Source organism: Euleptes europaea, chromosome 21 (genome assembly GCF_029931775.1).
Source record: "Euleptes europaea isolate rEulEur1 chromosome 21, rEulEur1.hap1, whole genome shotgun sequence".
In the NCBI taxonomy this organism is placed as follows: Eukaryota; Metazoa; Chordata; class Lepidosauria; order Squamata; family Sphaerodactylidae; genus Euleptes; species Euleptes europaea.
The window spans coordinates 13,930,869-13,949,001 of NC_079332.1; the positions used below are offsets into that span (position 1 = coordinate 13,930,869).

An 18,133-nucleotide genomic window follows, 5' to 3' on the forward strand; every position below is an offset into this window, starting at 1 on the left:
GCGTCTGCCAAAGGGAACCGTGGAATGAACTTGTCGAGGGCAGGCAGTGGTGGGGAATCTTATTTCTAAATGAGATTCCCCGCACCTTTTACCCTTCCCTCACGCTTGTTCTTTTCTGCCAGTCTCTTCTCCAGCCTCAACCTCTCTTTGTTTTAATCAGGCTGGGTGTTGCATGATAATAACGCCGCTGTTATTTGAGAGTTGTTATTCTTGCTTATGTTTTATTATTTTTGCAATTGTTATTACTGAAGGACAAAGATAGGGCACAGAGCAGACCTAACTGGATCCTTTCTCGTTGCTGTTCCACGTTATGAGAGCCAACGTAGGGTAGTGGTTAAGAGCGGCGGACTCTAATCTGGAGAAACGGGTTTGATTCCCCACTCCTCCACATGAGCGGCAGATGCAAATTTGGTGAACCGGGTTGGTTTCCCCACCCCTCCACATGAAGCCAGCTGGGTGACCTCGGGCTAGTCACAGCTCTTTTACATCTCTCTCAGCCCCACCTACCTCACAGGATGTTCTGTTGTGGGGAGGGGAAGGGAAGGTGACTGTAAGCCAGTTGGCTTCTTCCTTAAGTGGTAGAGGAAGTTGGCATATAAAAACCAACTCTTCTTCTTCTGTTTGGCTGTGTTAGGAACAGCAGCACAAAGTGAAGGCAAGGTGTGAGATTGACAGGGGCATCCGCAAACTCTGTTTAATAGAATTAATCCCGAGACCGCACAGCTGGTTTTGTGAAAACAGACATGAGATTTACAGGCAACGTTCCCAGGTTTCCTGCACCTCGCTTTGCCTCAATGTCTTTTTTTTTTTTTTTCAGACACAAGGATATTAAAAATACAAAAAAATTGACGCACCCGTACATACCCTTTCTCCTGTTCTTTCGCAGTAACTACTCATACCCGCCTTGTACCTTGACGGACGAGGAGACCCGCACGGAGATGATCAACCGGGAGCTGCAGATCTCGCAGCGGGAGAAGCAGGAGATCCTGGCCTTCGAAGGCCACCTGGCCGCCGCCTCCACCAAGCAGACCATCACGGAGAGCAGCAGCCTGTTGCTGTCGCAGCTCACCAGCCTGGACCCGCAGTGAGCGGCCGTCGCTGTTCCCGGGCGGTGGGCGAGGAGGGAAGAGGGAGAGACAGAGTGGAGCAAGATCGAAGCGGGGAAGGAGGAACATCGATCCGTTTTCTTCCTGGGGGGGGGGGTCCTCCCATATGCGGAGCGTGATTTGGGCGGGCGGGACACGTGAATCTCCCGTTCTGTGCAGGACTTATAAAATCTTCCGCTCTGCATGGGACGCATTGAATCTTCCGTTCTGCGCGGGATGCGTTGAATCCCCCGTTCTGCATGGGATGTGGGAATTGCCCGTTCTGTGCCGGACGTATGAATTTCCCTCTTTGTGTCTTCGGCAGGGGCCCGCCCCGCAGGCCTCCTCAACTTGTCCTGGATCAAGTGAAGAGCCTGAATCAGTCGCTCCGCCTGGGACACCTCCTGTGTCGCAGCAGGCACCCCGACTTCCTGCTGAATATCATCCAGAGACAGGTAGGGCTGTGTGAGGGGTTGTTAAGACACTGTGGAGGAAGAGTTGGGAATTCAGAGAGTGGGGCCATTAACTGGCTTGCCTGGCATTAAATAATGGTGGAAAGGGTCTTCAAACCCCAGTGGGTGTATGGCAACCCTGTAGAGTTTTCCAAGGCAAGAGAGTTCATTTTTCCCATCCATAGCATGCCTGCTTATCTCACCATAGTCTCTGGCAAAACAGGGTGTGCAGGTTTTTCAGCAGGGCTTCCAAAAACCTGCGGAGCCTGTTTTTTCCAATCAGCAACAAACCAGAACAGCCACAGAAACGAGCGTGCAAGGTGTAATGTTTCTGGCTGTTCACCATCGTCTTTCTTAAAAGGGAGAGCAAAGGAGTTTGCCAAAGGAGTTTGAGAAATTTGGAAGAGAAGGGTGTGAAAAAGGCAGGGCGGGGCTTATTTCCCACAGGCCTGCATGGTTCCGGCTGTGGAGAAAGAAAATGAACCCTCAGGCGGAGCGTAATTCTCTCTCCAGGAGCCTTCGCCTCTTGGTTCTTCTTCTTCCACCACCACCACCACCACCACCCCGTATCATCAGCGTGGTGTAGTGGTTGAGAGCGGTGGTTTGGAGTGGTGGACTCTGATCTGGAGAACCGGGTTTGATTCCCCACTCCTCCACACAAGCGGCTTACACTTAATCTGGTGAACTGGGTTGGTTTCCCAGCTCCTTCACACCAAGCCAACTGGGTGACCTTGGGCTAGTCACAGCTCTCTTAGAGCTGTCTCAGCCCCACCTCCCTCACAGGGTGTCTGTTGTGGGGAGGGGAAGGGAAGGTGACTGTAAGCCGGTTTTATTCTTTCTTGAGTGGTAGAGAAAGTTGGCATATAAAAACCAACTCTTCTTCTTCTTCTTCAGGCTTCTTCCCAATCCATGCCGTGGCTGGCGGATCTGGTCCAGTCCAGCGAGGGCTCTTTGGACGTCCTCCCGGTGCAGTGCCTCTGTGAGTTCCTTCTCCACGACGCCACCGACGAGTCGGCCTCCGGCGAGGAGGAGGAAGAGGGCGAGAGCAAAGAGCAGCGGGCCAAGAAGCGGCAGGTGAGGCGGCCCCGCTCCGGCAGCCCGGCCCCGCGGCGCCCTGCCTGCCGAGGGGGCGGCCGCCCGGACCGACGGCTCCTTCTTCCGCAGAGGCAGCAGAAGCAGCGGCAGCTGCTGGGGCGCCTGCAGGACCTGCTGCTGGGGCCCAAGGCGGACGAGCAGACGACCTGCGAGGTGCTGGACTACTTCCTCCGGCGGTTGAGCTCGTCGCAGGTGGCCTCGAGGGTTCTGGCGATGAAGGTGAGACGGCCTAGTTGGAATGGGGAGAAGGGTCAAGCAGCGCTTGCAGAAAAGAGCAATCAAAATGATCGGGGGCCAGAGCAACGGCCCTATGAGGAGCGGTTGAAACGCTTTGGGCTCTTTAGCTTGGAAAGGAGGAGGTTCAGGGGAGACATGATCGAGGTCTATAAAATGATGCATGGTGTGAACAGGGAGAAGCTTTTCTCCCTCTCTCATAATACTAGGGCATGGGGTCATCTGCTGAAGCTGGAGGGTGAGAGATTCAAAACAGATAGAAAGGAAGTATTTCTTCACACAATGCAGAGTTAGCTTATGGAACTCCCTGCCCCAGGATGTGATGGCTGCCAGCTTGGAAGGCTTTAAGAGGGGAGTGGACATGTTCATGGAGGAGAGGGCTATTCATGGCTACTAGTCAAAATGGCTACTGGTCATGATGCAGATCTATTCTCTCCAGGATCAGAGGAGCATGCCTGTTACCTTGGGTGCCGTGGAACACAGGCAGGATAAATGCTGCTGCAGTCGCCTTGTTTGTGGGCTTCCTAGAGGCACCTGGTTGGCCACTGTGTGAACAGACTGCTGGACTTGATGGACCTTGGTCTGATCCAGCATGGCCTTTCTTATGTTCTTACGTTAAGGGTCTTGTTGGAGGAGAAAAGGGCCCAGTGAAGAGAAGGTCCCAGTCGAAGGGTCTAGGAGAAGGATTTAGCTGGAGAAGGGAGGGGTCTAACTGGAGGAAGAAAGGGTCCAGTGCAGGAAAAGGTCTAGCAGGAGAAGATTCTGCCCCTGATAGTTTGGGGCTCAGAATGTCGGAGGTTTGGGACGTCTGGGCCCTCCAGATTCTCAGTTTGAGAACCGGAGGGGCCCAGTTCAGCTGTGCCTCCGTGGGCTTTTCTGCCATGTGGTCTCCCCCTCTCCCTCGCAGGGGCTGTCCTTGGTCCTTTCGGAAGGAGGCCTCCGAGACAGAGAGGAGAAGGACCACCCGATGGAGGAGGACTCGGGGGACTCGGAGCTCCTGCCGGGGTACCAGTGGCTGCTTCGGGACCTGCCCAAGCTGCCACTCTTCGACAGCGTGCGGGCCACCACGGCGGTAGCCCTGCAGCAGGTGAGGTCTCCCAGGGATGGAGAGAGGGCTGAGCTGCTCGGGACAGGAAGGTCCTCCTGCAGAGAGGGGGGGGGGCAAAGATCTCCTCTGCTCTTGTCTCCCCCACACCGTTCAGCCAGTGCCGTCTCGTTCCAGGCCATCCACATGGAGACCGAACCTCAGACCGTCAGCGCCTACTTGATGTACCTTTCCCAGCATGCCCCGGTTGAGGAGCAAGGGCACCACAACGACCTCGCTCTGGTGAGAGAGGGGGACGAATCGAGGGACCTCCCACTGAAGGGGGGGTGGTCTTGGTCTCTTGTGCGAAAGGGGAGTGTCAGACTCAGGCGTCCATCCCTAGCGTCCCATAAACAGACACGCTCAGGCAGGTGATCCTAAGCAATGCTAATTTATTAGGAGCAAAAAGACAGATTAAAAGAAGCTGACTGCCTCTCACGCAGGAGAGGGTGCTAGTGGGGTCTATGCAGGTAGGTTACAGTATAAAAGCATTCTAGGCAAGAAAGTGAAACAAAGTGAAACCACAGTGCAGTAACTACGAGATAACGGTTCCCAGAGAATCGCAGACATAACATCTGTGATAAACAGTACACAGGATTTGCAGCGTGAGCACAAAACCTTGACTAGCAGCCAGAACCTGGCCTTGACAGGAAGCCAGCCTCTGGCCTGCAATTGCCAAACTCCTACTCCAAAGGTAGCAAAGACCTGACAGGGAGTTCACAACCGGGTATTTTGTTTTCTACAAATGTATCGCCGTTCCTTGGAATATCGTTGGCCCCCTTGTGCTGGGACCTTACAAAGTCGCCATACTTCTTCTTCGTCGTCGTCATTAATAAATGCAAGCATTTCCTGCCTGCTGTCCTACCAATGGGATGTATGGAATCTTCACGGTCAGTCCGACTTCCCCTCGTTCACGCTGCCCCTCCCGGTCCTCTCCCTTGCAGGACGTGGCCAGGCTGATCGTGGAGCGCTCCACCATCATGTCGCACCTCTTCTCGAAGCTCTGGTACTGCTCGGAGTCGGACGCCGTCCTGGTGGCCCTGCTCTCCGTTTTCGCACGCTACGTGCGCCGAATGCGCCAGAGCAAGGAGGGCGAGGAGGTCTACAACTGGGTGGGTGCCCCTCTCCTTTCCCCCCCTTCTGTTCACTTTCTTCTCTCGGAACAATCTCGCCTGTTTAGTCACTCCTTCCCTTTTCCTTCCGCGCTCTTGTTTTGCAGTCCGAGTCCCAAGATCAAGTTTTCCTCCGCTGGGTCAGTGGAGAAACAGCGACCATGCACATCCTCGTCGTCCACGCCATGGTGATTCTGCTGACTCTGGGGCCCCCTCGAGGTGAACGTCTTTGCGTGTGGTACAAGCAGTGGAACTGGTGTCGTGGTTAGGAGCGGCGGACTCCAATCTGGAGAACCAGGTTCAATTCCCCGCTCCGCCACATGAAGCCAGCTGGGTGACCTCGGGCTGGTCACAGCTCTCTCTGAAATTTAAGAAAGATGTAGACAAGCTGGAATGGGTCCAGAGGAGGGCAACCAAGATGGTGAGGGGTCTGGAGACCAAGTCCTATGAGGAAAGGTTGAAGGAGCTGGGTATGTTTAGCCTGAAGTGGAGACGACTGAGAGGGGATACGATAACCATCTTCAAGCACTTGAAGGGCTGTCATATAGAGGAGGGTGCCGAGTTGTTTTCTGTTGCTCCAGAAGGTCGGACCAGAACCAGCGGGTTGAAATTAAATCCAAAGAGTTTCTGTCTAGACATCAGGAAGAATTTTCTAACAGAGCAGTTCCTCAGTGGAACAGGCTTCCTCGGGAGGTGGTGAGCTCTCCTTCCCTGGAGGTTTTTAAGAAGAGGCTAGATGGCCATCTGTCAGCAATTCTGATTCTATGACCTTAGGCAGATCACGAGAGGGAGGGCACCTTGGGCATGGAGTAGGGGTCACTGGGGGTGTGTAGGAAGGGGAGGCAGTTGTAAATTTCCTGCATTGTGCAGGGGGTTGGACTAGTGGTGCTCCCTTCCAACTCTATGGTTCTATGATTCAGCCCCAGCTACCTCACAAGGTGTCTGTTGTGGGGAAGGGAAGGCGACTGTAAACCAGTTTGAGACTCTTAAAGGTAGATAAAAATTAGGGAATAAAAACTAACTCTTCTTCTGTGGGTCAAGGATTCAGGGGTGCGCTTCTCCATCACCCTCCTGGGGCCCTGGAGATGGTGGGTCTTAATTGCCTGCCTTATTGAGCCAAGCTCGAGGGAAAATTGGAAGAGATCCTGCAAAGAATCCATGGGGAACATCTAATAACAGGACTGCATGTCTTGGTGAGGATGCAGAAACCCCCCGCACCCCCCTTAGATACTTTGTCAAATCTTTTTGGCTGCCTTTTCGTTTGTTGAAGAAGTTTCTAGACCTCACGGATGCAAAAAAGATGCCTGTTCAGAACCCAAAAGTAATGGCTGTGTACAATTTCTAGTAATCTTTGGGCCGGACTTCAGATTCCTATGTGGCAGCCCGCATGACTAGAATAAAATGTGCAGATGTGTTTGAGTTTTATGAACGATAAAGAGCACGGGATCGCACATTTCTTGGCTAAGAATCTGGGTGACTGGCGAATTTTTTGAAGCTTCGTGGGGAACATATCCACGGCTCTGGAAACAGCAAAATCATTTATATATTTAAAACGTTTCTATGCTGCCTTTCCACCCATTCAGGGTCCGCAAAGCGGCGACCATAAAAAAAAAAGACACCATTAAAACATTTGACCGATTAAAATATAGTTAAAATTACAAAACAATTTAATCAAAAATGCAAACGAGCAAGACTGGAAGGAGGACCAGTAGCCGTTATTGGGGGTTGTCAGACTAAACAGAAAAGTCTTCACCTGCTAGCGAAAGATACTGATAGAGGGCGTTCCAAAATTTTGGTGCCACCACCAAGAAGGCTTTTTCTCGGGTTGCCGCCCATCCAGTTTCAGACGGTAGGGACAACCAAAGCCGGGCTTCCAAAGAAGACCAGAATCCCGCAGATGACCAAAATCCCGGCTTGGATGTATCCCTTTGGAGAGATTTTGTGCTCCTCCTCATCTTGGATTGCTCTGCGGGATTTTCAGTCTCGTACATGAGCAAGAGGAAGATAGAATAATTCCCGATCTTTCCTTATAAAGCTGGGGACGGTGACTTCTACACGCTGCTGGACATCTGGTTCCCGGAGAAGAAGCCCCTCCCTACGGCATTCCTGGTGGACACTTCGGAAGAGGCCCTGCTTCTTCCGGATTGGTTGAAGCTACGGATGATCCGCTCGGAGGTGCCTCGGTTGGTGGATGCCGGTAAGAAGGTCTTGCGGGGTTGGTGTGAGGGGACTTCTTAGTTCCTACTTTTTTTGCGCGCTTTCAGGCACGTAGTTTGCTGTACAGCAAACTACGGAAAGGAAGGTGTGGGTTTCACATCACGAGAGCCAGCGTGGCGTAGTGTTTAAAGTGTCGGACTAGGATCTGGGAGACCCGGGTTTGAATCCCCACTCTGCTGTGGAAGCTCGCCGGGTGACCACGGGCCGGTCACGCCCTCTCCGCCTGACCTACCTCGCAGGGTTGTTGTGAGGATAAAACGGAGGCGAGGGGAACGACGTGAGCAACTTTGGGTCCTCGCTGGGGAGAAAGGCAGGATATAAATAAAAGAAGATACATAAATTTTAGGATGAAAATAGGTTTTTGGGTTTCGTTTCGCCACGCGGAGAGGTTCCAGATTCTAGTTGCGGGTAGTTCCATGTAGGAATTAACAGGAATCCCACATGTTCTCTGACGCAACATTGGTTTTCCTTACCTCTGGCACGAGTTATGTATTGCGCACTCGTGAACTGGAAGAATAATCTCCCATGGCAAATTGAGTCAATTAAAAGACCCCCATACGAGCACAGATTAAAATAATACAAATTTAGCAGGCGTTCACGGAGCTAGTCCTCAGTAAGGCCTCGTTCACGGCGCAGCGGAAGGGTCCCTTCTAGCTCCTGTCTCTCCCTTTCTGGTAACGGCGAGCAAATACTCCCAGCGTGTAGAAAACTAGTGTGCCAAGGCTGCCCCAAAGAGGCTGCAGTATTAAATTGGATGGGGGGGAAGTGATTGACGGGAGGCGAGGGGGAAGATGGGAAGAAGGGTAACGCAAGGGGAGGGGCATTTTTGTTGTGTGTGCCGATGCAGGGGGGGAGACCAGGGGGCTAGTTTTAGTAGCTTTTGGGAGCTTCTGTTCTTGGCCTTTATGCCCCCAGATCCACGGGGATGGCAAAATCAGGGACTCGGTTGCATCCGAGGAACCCTGAACCCCACACATTCTGATTCTGGGGGGGCCGGGTTTGCTGGAGATCAAGCATGGTGTATTGGTTAAGAGCGCTGGACTCTGACCTGGAGTACTATGTTGGTTTCCTCACTCCTCCACACGAAGCCAGCTGGGTGACCTTGGGCTAGTCACAGTTCTCTTAGAGCTCTTTTAGCCCCACCTACCTCCCAGGGTGTCTGTTGTGGGGAGGGGAAGGGAAGGTGATTATAAGCCAGTTTGATTCTTCCTTAAGTGGTAGAGAAAGTCGGCATATAAAAACCAACTCTTCTTCTTCAGCCCTCCAGGACCTGGAACCCCAACAACTCCTCCTCTTCGTCCAGTCCTTCGGCATCCCTGTCTCCAGCATGAGTAAACTCCTGCAGTACCTGGATCAGGCCGTCTCCCACGATCCTCAGACGCTGGAGCAGAACATCATGGACAAAAGTAAAGGAGAGGTTTGCCGTCGGGGGGATGCTTTCAGACCCAGCCCTTACTGGCTTCTGTTCCCAAATCTGCCTTTCCCAGCGAGAAAGATGGACAATGAATAACAAAGATATATAAATAAAATGCCCAGGCAGGAGTTCTCAGCCGAGGCCCAAAATTAGGAGCTGGGCTTCTAAACCAGTGTGAATTTCAGCGCCTCTTCTAGGAGACAGAAGAGTGTATGGCGTGTGACTGCATCCCTCGCAGGGGTGGCATGCTGACCGGCCGTTCTCTTTCAGATTACATGGCTCACCTCGTCGAGGTTCAGCACGAGAGGGGAGCAACGGGGGGACAGACCTTCCACTCGCTTCTCACCGCCTCCTTACCCCCACGCCGAGGTATGGTAATTGGGGCCTTTGCTTCTCGCCCGGGACACAGTTTGGCCTGGGCTTTTCTCCTTCATGCTTTTCTAGTCTCAGAGCCCACAACTCAGACTCCCTGCATGTAGAAAACTAGTGCATCAAGGAGAATGTTCAGGCTAGAAACCCTTTTCCGTGACTTGTTGGTTTTCAACAGGCAAGGAATTTTCTTTTTGACGTACAGGGAGGAGCATTCAAATACATAATCTCTCATCTGTATCTGGGGAGGGGCTGTGGCTTAATGGTAGAGCATCCGCTTGCAGTGCAGAAGGTCCCAGGTTCAATCCCTGGCATCTCTAGTTGAATGGATTAGGTAGCAGGTGATGGGAAAGAAAAACCTGAAACCCTGGAGAGTGGCTGCCAGTCTGAGTAGACATTACTGGCTTTGATGACCGATTGTCTGATTCAGTATAAGGCAGCTTGGTGTGTTTGTGTGATAAACTGATATAGCTATTTTGGGGAAGGGCTGCGGCTCAGTGCAAGAACCTCTGCTTTACGTGCAGAAGGTCCCAAATTCTGCAGAAGGTCCCAGGTTCCCAATTCCTGGCATCTAAAAGGATCAGGTTGTAGATGATGGAAAAGACCTCTGCTTGAGAGCTGCTGCCAGTCAAGAGTAGATGAGGTTGTTCTCGACAGATTAACACTCTTGTTCAGTAGAAGACAGATTCACGTGTTCGTGTGTGTGTTTTAACCTTGAGAGCCATAATCTCTCTTCAGACAGCGATGAAGCTTCCCGGCCGAAAACGGGTCTCGAGGCCCCACAAGGCCCGGGCAGAATCCGGGCTCTGGCCCAGATCCGAGTCCTGGGTCCGGAGGACGACCTGACCAGCATCATCCTTCAGGTAACGCCCCTTGAACAGCGTGGGAAGGAAACACCGCGCGGTTCTTCCATTGCGAGTCAAATATCAGAAATGCCCTTCTGGGTTAGCTTGTCCGATCTGGCATCCAATCTGACTATCATTACAGAACATCTTATTATTGTTTTTATTTTTTATGAAGGCCTCGGCCTCTGCTGGAATGGAATCTAGCTGTTCTACCGCAGACCAACACGGCTACCTTGTGAAACTAACGTCACCCCCCACACCCCTTTCCTTTCTCGCCAGCTGTTTCCGCTGAACCCGGACCCCCGCTGGCAGAGCTCGAACCCCCGTCCGCTCGCCCTGGCTCTGCAGCAGGCCCTGGGGCAAGAGCTGGCTCGGCTTCGCCAGGGGAACCCCTCGGCGGCGGGGACCGCGGCCCGCCTCCTCCAGGCCTTGGCGGCACTTGTGAACTCTCCCCACGGCGGGGCGTTGGTGATGATGATGCACCGGAACCACGCCATGTCCTGCCCTCTGATGCGCTTGTTGTACCAGTACCAGGTGAGGGGTCAGCAGATCAGTCTCTGGATCAGCAGATCTGTTATTTTTCCAGCCACTTTTTGTTACTGCTCGTTCCGGGGGGTGCAAAATTAGTCCTCTCGGGTATCCTAAGTATCACTCACATGTTCAGTTAGGTGGGTTTATGGGCCCTACAATGACACTATTCTATTCGAGAAGAAGAGTTGGTGTTTATATGCCAACTTTCTCTATCACTTAAGGAAGAATCAAACCGGCTTACAATCGCCTTCCCTCCCCCTCCCCACAACAACAGACACCCTGTGAGGTAGGTGGGGCTGAGACAGCTCTAAGCGAGCTATGACTAGCCCAAGGTCACCCAGCTGGCTTCATGTGGAGGAGTGGGGAAATAAATCCAGTTCTCCAGATTAGCATCCGCCACTCATGAGGAGTGGGGAATTGAACCGATTCTCCAGATTAGAGTCCACCGCTCCAAAGCACCACTCTTAACCACTATACCACGCTGGCTCTCTAGCCTTTTGTGGGAACATTTTTCATTCTAGCCTTTTGTAGGAACATTTTTCAGTATCCGTAATGTTTTCCTCTGCCTCTTTCCTGTAACTCTGGCCCTCCTCTTTTCAGCGCCATGTCCCTCAGGACGCAACCTTCTCCTCGCTGTTCTTCAAAGTCCTCATGCAGATGTTGAAGTGGCTGGAGAATCCGGCTGTGGAAGAAGGACCCCTCCGGACGCAGCTCAAGTCCTTTGCCGTCCAGTATTCGTCCAGACATAGGATCAACGATGGTAAGAGGCGCTAACCCCCCTGAGAGGATCTCTCATTAAACCGTCAACTTTTGCTTAAGAGTTTCTGGGCAACACTCGATTTTTCTCACCCCTTTTTTTCCCCCCACAACAGTTCGAGGGGGGTTCCTCCACCTGGCGGATGCGCTGGCCTTCCGTCGCGACGCGGATGTGATTGGCTCTACCGTGCGGGCTATCATAGCCACCCTGAAGTCTGGGGGAAAGCACAGTGTCGAACCTGAGCTTGTCAGCAAAGGTGGGAGCGCACTAAGTTGTTGACACCGAGGGGGGGGGAAAAAGGGGTGAAATGGGTTGGCTGTCAGGGAATATGAGCCCCCTGGGCGGGAGCGTCCCTTCTCTGAACGAGAGCGAGTTTAAGCTGCCTTGTGATATACCAAGTCAGCCTGTCAATCCCTCTAGCCCAGGATTCAGGATTTGGGGCTCCCTCCTTTTTCACCCTCTGTTACCTGACCGTAGAAGCAGAATAATTGTTAACGGATCTCTCTATTGCTGTGCACGGAGCTGTGAAGAACTCGCGGCCAAATTTTATCGTGGACGTTTTAAACTGTTGGCCTATGCCAGCGTTATGATGGCATGGCCCCAGATGAGACCTGTCTCCCTCGAGTTAGGTGGAATATGAACACTCTTAATAATGTAAATAAAGTACTCAGTTCAGAAGAATTCATTAAGAAAACGAACAATTCTAATAATAGTCATTTTCCCGCAACTCTAGTCCTGCAGTTATCTTTCTCTGCAGCTTCCTTAGCGTAGTGGATAATTCCGGCTCCGTCAACAAAAGCTACGGAGAATTTTGCTTTGTCCCGAAGTGCCTAAGGATTGTCGAAGGCTTTCACTGTCAGAGTTCATTGGTTCCTGTAGGTTATCCTGGCTGTGTAACCGTGGTCTTGGTATTTTCTTTCCTGACGTTTCGCCAGCAGCTGTGGCAGGCATCTTCAGAGGAGTAACACTGAAGGACTGTCCTTCAGTGTTACTCCTCTGAAGATGCCTGCCACAGCTGCTGGCGAAACGTCAGGAAAGAAAACACCATGACCACGGTTACACAGCCCGGATAACCTACAAGAACCAATGCCTAAGGATTCTTTTCCCCCCTCCCCTGCTCCTCCTCCTCCTAAGGTTGACAATGAGGAAATTGAAATTGTTCAAGAGTTTCTATTCCTTGGCTCCACCATCAACCAAAAGGGAGACTGCAGCCAAGAAATCAGAAGGAGATTGAGACTGGGAAGGGCAGCCGTGAAAGAGCTAGAAAATATTTTGAAGTGTAAGGATGTGTCACTGGCCACCAAGACTAGATTAATTCATGCCATCGTATTCCCTATTACTATGTATGGGTGTGAAAGCTGGACAGTGAAGAAAGCTGATAGGAAGAAAATAGATTCCTTTGAAATGTGGTGTTGGAGGAGAGTGTTACGGATTCCGTGGACTGCCAAAAAAAACCAAATCAGTGGGTTATAGATCAAATCAAGCCTGAACTGACCCTAGAAGCTAAAATGACTAAACTGCGGCTATCATATTTTGGTCACTCCATGAGACGACAAGAGTCATTGGAAAAGACAGTCATGCTAGGAAAAGTTGAGGGCAGTAGGAACAGAGGAAGACCCAACAAGAGATGGATGGACTCAATAAAGGAAGCCACAGCCTTCAATTTGCAAGATCTGAGCAAGGCTGTCAAAGATAGGACATTTTGGAGGACTTTCATTCATAGGGTCGCTATGAGTCGGAAGCGACTTGAGGGCACTTAACACACACACTGCTCCTCTCTCTCTTCCTCCTAGTCCTTCAGGGCCTGACAGAAGCCCATTCACCCTACCTGGAGGAGCTACTGGCTGCCCTCTTCTCGGTCACCGCGGAGACCTCGTCTCGTTTCCCGGCCACGGGCCCCATCGCCGTGGTCAGCTCTCTGCTGCTCCAAGACCAAGAAGAGACCCCCGTGAAGAAAGAAACGGAGGGCTGCAGGTGGGCTGTGGGAGAAGGGGTGTCTTACCTTTTTCTCTTTCTGACTCTGTGAGGGGGACCCCACTTAGAACAGAATCGTAGAATCATAGAGTTGAAAGGGACTGCCAGGGTCATCTAGTCCAACCCCCTGCACAATGCAGGAAACTCACAACGACCTCCCCCACACCCCCCAGTGACCCCCTACTCCATGCCCAGAAGATGTCCAAGATGCCCTCCCTCTCATGCTCTGCCTAAGGTTATTGAATCAGCATTGCTGGCATATGGCCATCTAGCCTCTGCTTCAAAACCTCCAGGGAAGGAGAGCTTACCACATCCCAAGGAAGCCTGTTCCACTGAGGAACTGCTCTAACTGTTAGAAAATTCTTCCTAATGTTTAGACGGAAACTCTTTTGATTTAATTTCAACTCGTTGGTTCTGGTCCAACCTTCTGGGGCAACAGAAAACAACTCGGCACCCTCCTCTACATGACAGCCCTTCTTGAAGATGGTTATCATATCACCCCTCAGTCTTCTCCCCAGGCTCAGCATACCGAGCTCCTTCAACCTTTTCTCATAGGTCTCCAGACTCCTCACCATCTTTGTTGCCCTCCTCTGGGCACGTTCCAGCTTGTCTACATCTTTCTTAAATTGCGGTGCCCAAAACTTAAATTATTTACCCCCATGTATCTTATTTCATCCCCGCAGCGCCGAAGTGGCCCGGCTCGGCCCTGCCTCCGGCCTTTTCATTGACTGGCTGGAACTGCTGGACCCCGAGGTGATAAGCAGTTGCCCGGATTTCCAACAGCGGCTGCTATTCTCATGGAACAAGGTGAGGGGGGTTGTTCACGACCTGGGGTACAGCAGCTGGAAACTGGGGGGTGGGGTGCGCATCGCTCCGGTGCTGAAACTAGCAAGCAGAAGCGTCACGTGAAGCTACCTGGCTCCAGAAGGGGGGGTGAGAGTAACTCCCAGACAAAAACGAAATGGTACCTAGCAAAAGCATCTGCATGTTTTTTAATTATTTATTATTTTTATTTTTATTTTCAAAAGAATATAAAGGGGTGAATGTAAACAAAAAGGGATGGGGGAAATATGGGATGGGAATAATGCATCAAAAAGATTACATCTACCGTTCAGTTATATAGAAGGGAAAGTATATACACTGGGTGGGAATATGTCTTTTATCCCAATTCTAAAATGTGGTATTATTTATTACTTAGTGTAACAAAAATACCTTTAAAAACACATTTTTTAATATTATCCATACTGATCTCCTCATAACTTATGCAGTTTTCACCGAGGCACAATAAAGCCTCCAATTTAGAAACAATTCTTCTCTAGGTCTTTTGTTTACTAAGTTGGTTAGTTTTGCCATGACAGCATTTTCTGCCAATCTGTTCTTCCATTTTTCTATGTTAAGACCTTCCTCCAATTTCCATTGCATGGCTAGTACCATTCTGACGGCATATCTGTACAATTCCTCGGACGCCTTTTCCGGTGTTATCCCTAGTAGCATGTACCTAGGATCCAAAGCAAAGTTAATTTTTAACCTTGTTTGCATGTCTCTATGAACTTGAATCCAGTAATTTCTTCAGAATCTTACAAGACCACCAGATATGAAAGAAGGTTCCTTCGGTCTCTTTACATTTCCAGCGATATCTGCTGTTCTCCTTGTTTATCTTTTGAATGTCTTTGGGTGTGATATAACAGCCGAAGCATCTGCGTGTTTTGACTTTAGGCTTTTGGCTGCCGTAGGGCACTGTTGCTTCTGGGTGCACGGTCTCCATGGGTAGTCTTGGACCAAGAGCCGCTTGGGATGATGTTGCGCCATAGGGGCTCAAGCCTCCTCACTCGTTTCACCTTTCCAGGGGAATATGGATGTGATACCCTGGCTCTATCATTTGGTGGGCGGCGCCACCACCCTGGGGAAAATCCTAGATCCCTGGCCTTCCCTATCTTTTTCCTAGTTGACCTCTCACAATGACACACTCCTGTTCCCGCTGCAGATTCTCCATTGTAATCCCTGCCTTTCTCCCCCCCGTCGTTACCAGGACAAAGGTTCTCCAGAATCGGAGCCACCCTCTTTCCGCCCATACCTTTTGGCTCTCCTGACTCACCAGTCCAGTTGGACCACCCTCCACCATTGCATCCAGATCCTGCTGGGCAAACATCGAGAGCAAAGGTGCGTCTTCTCCGAGCCGGGTACAAGGGTTCGCAAAGGCTCTCTGATGTGCGTGCGGAGAAACCGTTCGTGCGTATGGGCGGTTAACCCCTGGCTGGAGAACATCGGAAAAGCAGTAAAAATGGATTCTTGTCATGATGTATACCTATTCTCTCCAGGATCAGAGGAGCATGCCTGTTATATTAGGTGCTGTGGAACACAGGCAGGACAATGCTGCTGCATTCGTCTTGCTTGTGGGCTTCCTAGAGGCACCTGGTTGGCCACTGTGAACAGACTGCTACAGAAAAAAGAAGGAGTGTAGGGGAAGAGCAAAATTTAACAAATTATATCTTCCGAGCCTTAACAAAAACAGTATTACAAAAGGAAAGTAACAATTGGTTCTTGTAAGTTATCCGGGCTGTGTGACCATGGTCTTGGTATTTTCTTTCCTGACGTTTCGCCAGCAGCTGTGGCAGGCATCTTCAGAGGAGTAACACTGAAGGACAGTGTCTCTTCAGTGTTACTCCTCTGAAGATGCCTGCCACAGCTGCTGGCGAAACGTCAGGAAAGAAAATACCAAGACCACTGTCACACAGCCCGGATAACCTACAAGAACCAATGAACTCTGACCGTGAAAGCCTTCGACAAAGGACAATTAATTTTGAAAAATGTCTTAGGAGAAGCCTCATCGTACCGAAGCCCGTGAAAGCCTTCGACAATATTTTGGAAAGTAACAAATTTATCAAAAGTTCAATTCTTACTCTATAACCCAAAATGCCTTAAAACTCTTTTCAGATAACATGAACATATCATACTCTTAATATTTCAATATGTAATCTCGTTACAAGTACTCTGCTATTCTAAAATAATTATATACTATTTGAATAGTGATCATAAAAAGGTAGTCATTCAGAGTTCAATTCTTATTCCGTATCATTAGAACCTATCAGGTAACCTAAACAGACTGCTGGACTTGATGGGCCTTGGTCTGATCCAGCAGGGCCTTTCTTATGTTCAGAAAAGAGTGGGAGGGAATCTGCGGCCTTGCAAGTGCCACGTTTGGGCTGAAATTCATGCGCCTTTTAAAAACAAAAATAGAGAATTTGGAACTCCGTTGCCAGGAGCCACACGACTCGCGAAACTGTCCCAGACTGGAAATGTTTGGGGTATCCAGAATCAGGTCCCTTTTTTTAACCCTTTTCATTGTCAACAAAGCCAGAAATTGCTTATGGGTTGAAAGAACATTCCCGGTCCTGGTATTTAAACCCCGGTCATGTGTTTGCTCAGGAGTTCTCTTGCGTACAGAAAGCAGGCATCAGGAAACAGATTTCAGTAATATTTATTCCCCCTCTCCCCAGCCCCATTTCTGTTCCTCTTGCAGGGTTGCTTGCCAGTTATATATTCGAGGAAAGGAATTATTTGAACTAGGTGTTGGTTGTTAATTCATGGCGTCGTATGTATGGGTGTTACTATGTATGGGTGTGAAAGCTGGACAATGAAGAAAGCTGATAGGAAGAAAGTAGATTCCTTTGAAATGCGGTGTTGGAGGAGAGGGTTATGGATACTGTGGACCGCCAAAAAAGCAAATCAGTGGGTTATAGATCAAATCAAGCCTGAATTGACCCTAGAAGCTAAAATGAGTAAACTGAGGCTGTCGTACTTTCATCACATTATGAGAAGACAAGAGTCACTGGAAAAGACAATCATGCTAGGAAAAGTGGAAGGCAGCAGGAAAAGAGGAAGACCCAATAAGAGATGGATTGACTCCATCAAGGAAGCCACGGCCCTCAGTTTGCAAGACCTGAGCAAGGCTGTTAAGGATAGGATGTTTTGGAGGATTCATAGGGTCGCCAGGAGTGGGAGGTGACTTGACGGCACTTAACACACACACACAAACACACACACACACACACAGGTGTTGGTTGTTAGGAAAAGGAATTTAGTGACACTGATTTTTGCCAGGTAAAATTGAAGGTGTGAAAAGTTCCAGACGAGAACCTTGGTCCGTCAGCTGGCCGAGGGGATTCAACCTTCTAACTACTTTGGAATTTCAACCCCCACTTTCTGTATCACCTGCCAGGTTTGACCCAGCTGCATCCTTAGATTTTCTGTGGGCTTGCATTCATATCCCTCGGATTTGGCAAGGCAGAGACCAGAGGATACCCCAGGTAACGGGCTCGTCCTCTGCCACGCGGCTCGGGAGGGGAGGGTGCAAAGGCTAGCCGTTGTAGTGTCACAAATTGAAAGGATAGAGCATAAGACGAGTGGGAGGGGCTGTGGCTCAGTGGTAGAGCCTCTGCTTGGCATGCAGAAGGTCCCAGGTTCAATCCCCGGCATCAGCAGTTAAAGGGACTAGGCGAGTAGGTGATGGGAAAGACCTCCGCCTGAGACCCTGGAGAGCCGCTGCCGGTCTGAGTAGACTATTCTGATTTTGATGGACCGAGGGTCTGATTCAGTATAAGGCAGCTTCATGTGTTCATGAGCTCACCCGGATCGCAGGATCTAATGTCCTGCTTCCTTAAGTCACCAGGCCTGGGCCCTTCTAGCAGGGTTCCGTATTTGTTGGTCCGCATGATGCTGTATTCCAAAGTCTGCTTCTTCTAAACACGAAGGTCCTGTTCAGTTTTCCTGGCTTACAACCGTTGTCAGTTTATCTTCTGAGTTCATCGGGATTCCCTCATTCCCCGTTTATACAGGAGCACCGAGTCTCTGATCTTGAAACTTTTCTTTGGGTTAAAGTTAGCTGGTTTGAGCGTGGGGCGACTCCTTAACGTGGGAGCGCACCAGCCGCACTTGCAGGTAGCTTTATTCGTTTATTGTGTCTA

The 18,133-nt window shown here is 50.5% G+C and overlaps 1 protein-coding gene and 1 non-coding gene across 2 annotated transcripts in view; both read left to right on the forward strand.

Moving 5' to 3' along the window:
* The window catches only part of INTS1 (integrator complex subunit 1), a 50,217-nt gene that overhangs the window by 19,810 nt on the left and 12,274 nt on the right, over positions 1–18,133 (forward strand). The window contains exons 18-36 of the mRNA XM_056866199.1: positions 887–1,084; positions 1,411–1,540; positions 2,432–2,611; positions 2,702–2,851; positions 3,774–3,953; positions 4,089–4,193; positions 4,895–5,062; positions 5,170–5,281; positions 7,098–7,259; positions 8,539–8,685; positions 8,964–9,062; positions 9,801–9,925; positions 10,187–10,441; positions 11,039–11,198; positions 11,311–11,451; positions 12,989–13,169; positions 13,853–13,976; positions 15,199–15,329; positions 17,389–17,476. Coding sequence (XP_056722177.1) covers positions 887–1,084; positions 1,411–1,540; positions 2,432–2,611; positions 2,702–2,851; positions 3,774–3,953; positions 4,089–4,193; positions 4,895–5,062; positions 5,170–5,281; positions 7,098–7,259; positions 8,539–8,685; positions 8,964–9,062; positions 9,801–9,925; positions 10,187–10,441; positions 11,039–11,198; positions 11,311–11,451; positions 12,989–13,169; positions 13,853–13,976; positions 15,199–15,329; positions 17,389–17,476 — 2,836 coding nt within the window. The remainder of the gene's footprint in view (positions 1–886; positions 1,085–1,410; positions 1,541–2,431; positions 2,612–2,701; positions 2,852–3,773; positions 3,954–4,088; positions 4,194–4,894; positions 5,063–5,169; positions 5,282–7,097; positions 7,260–8,538; positions 8,686–8,963; positions 9,063–9,800; positions 9,926–10,186; positions 10,442–11,038; positions 11,199–11,310; positions 11,452–12,988; positions 13,170–13,852; positions 13,977–15,198; positions 15,330–17,388; positions 17,477–18,133) is intronic.
* On the forward strand, positions 9,311–9,382 carry TRNAC-GCA (transfer RNA cysteine (anticodon GCA)). The gene has a single exon. It is a non-coding gene; the product is annotated as a tRNA-Cys (tRNA).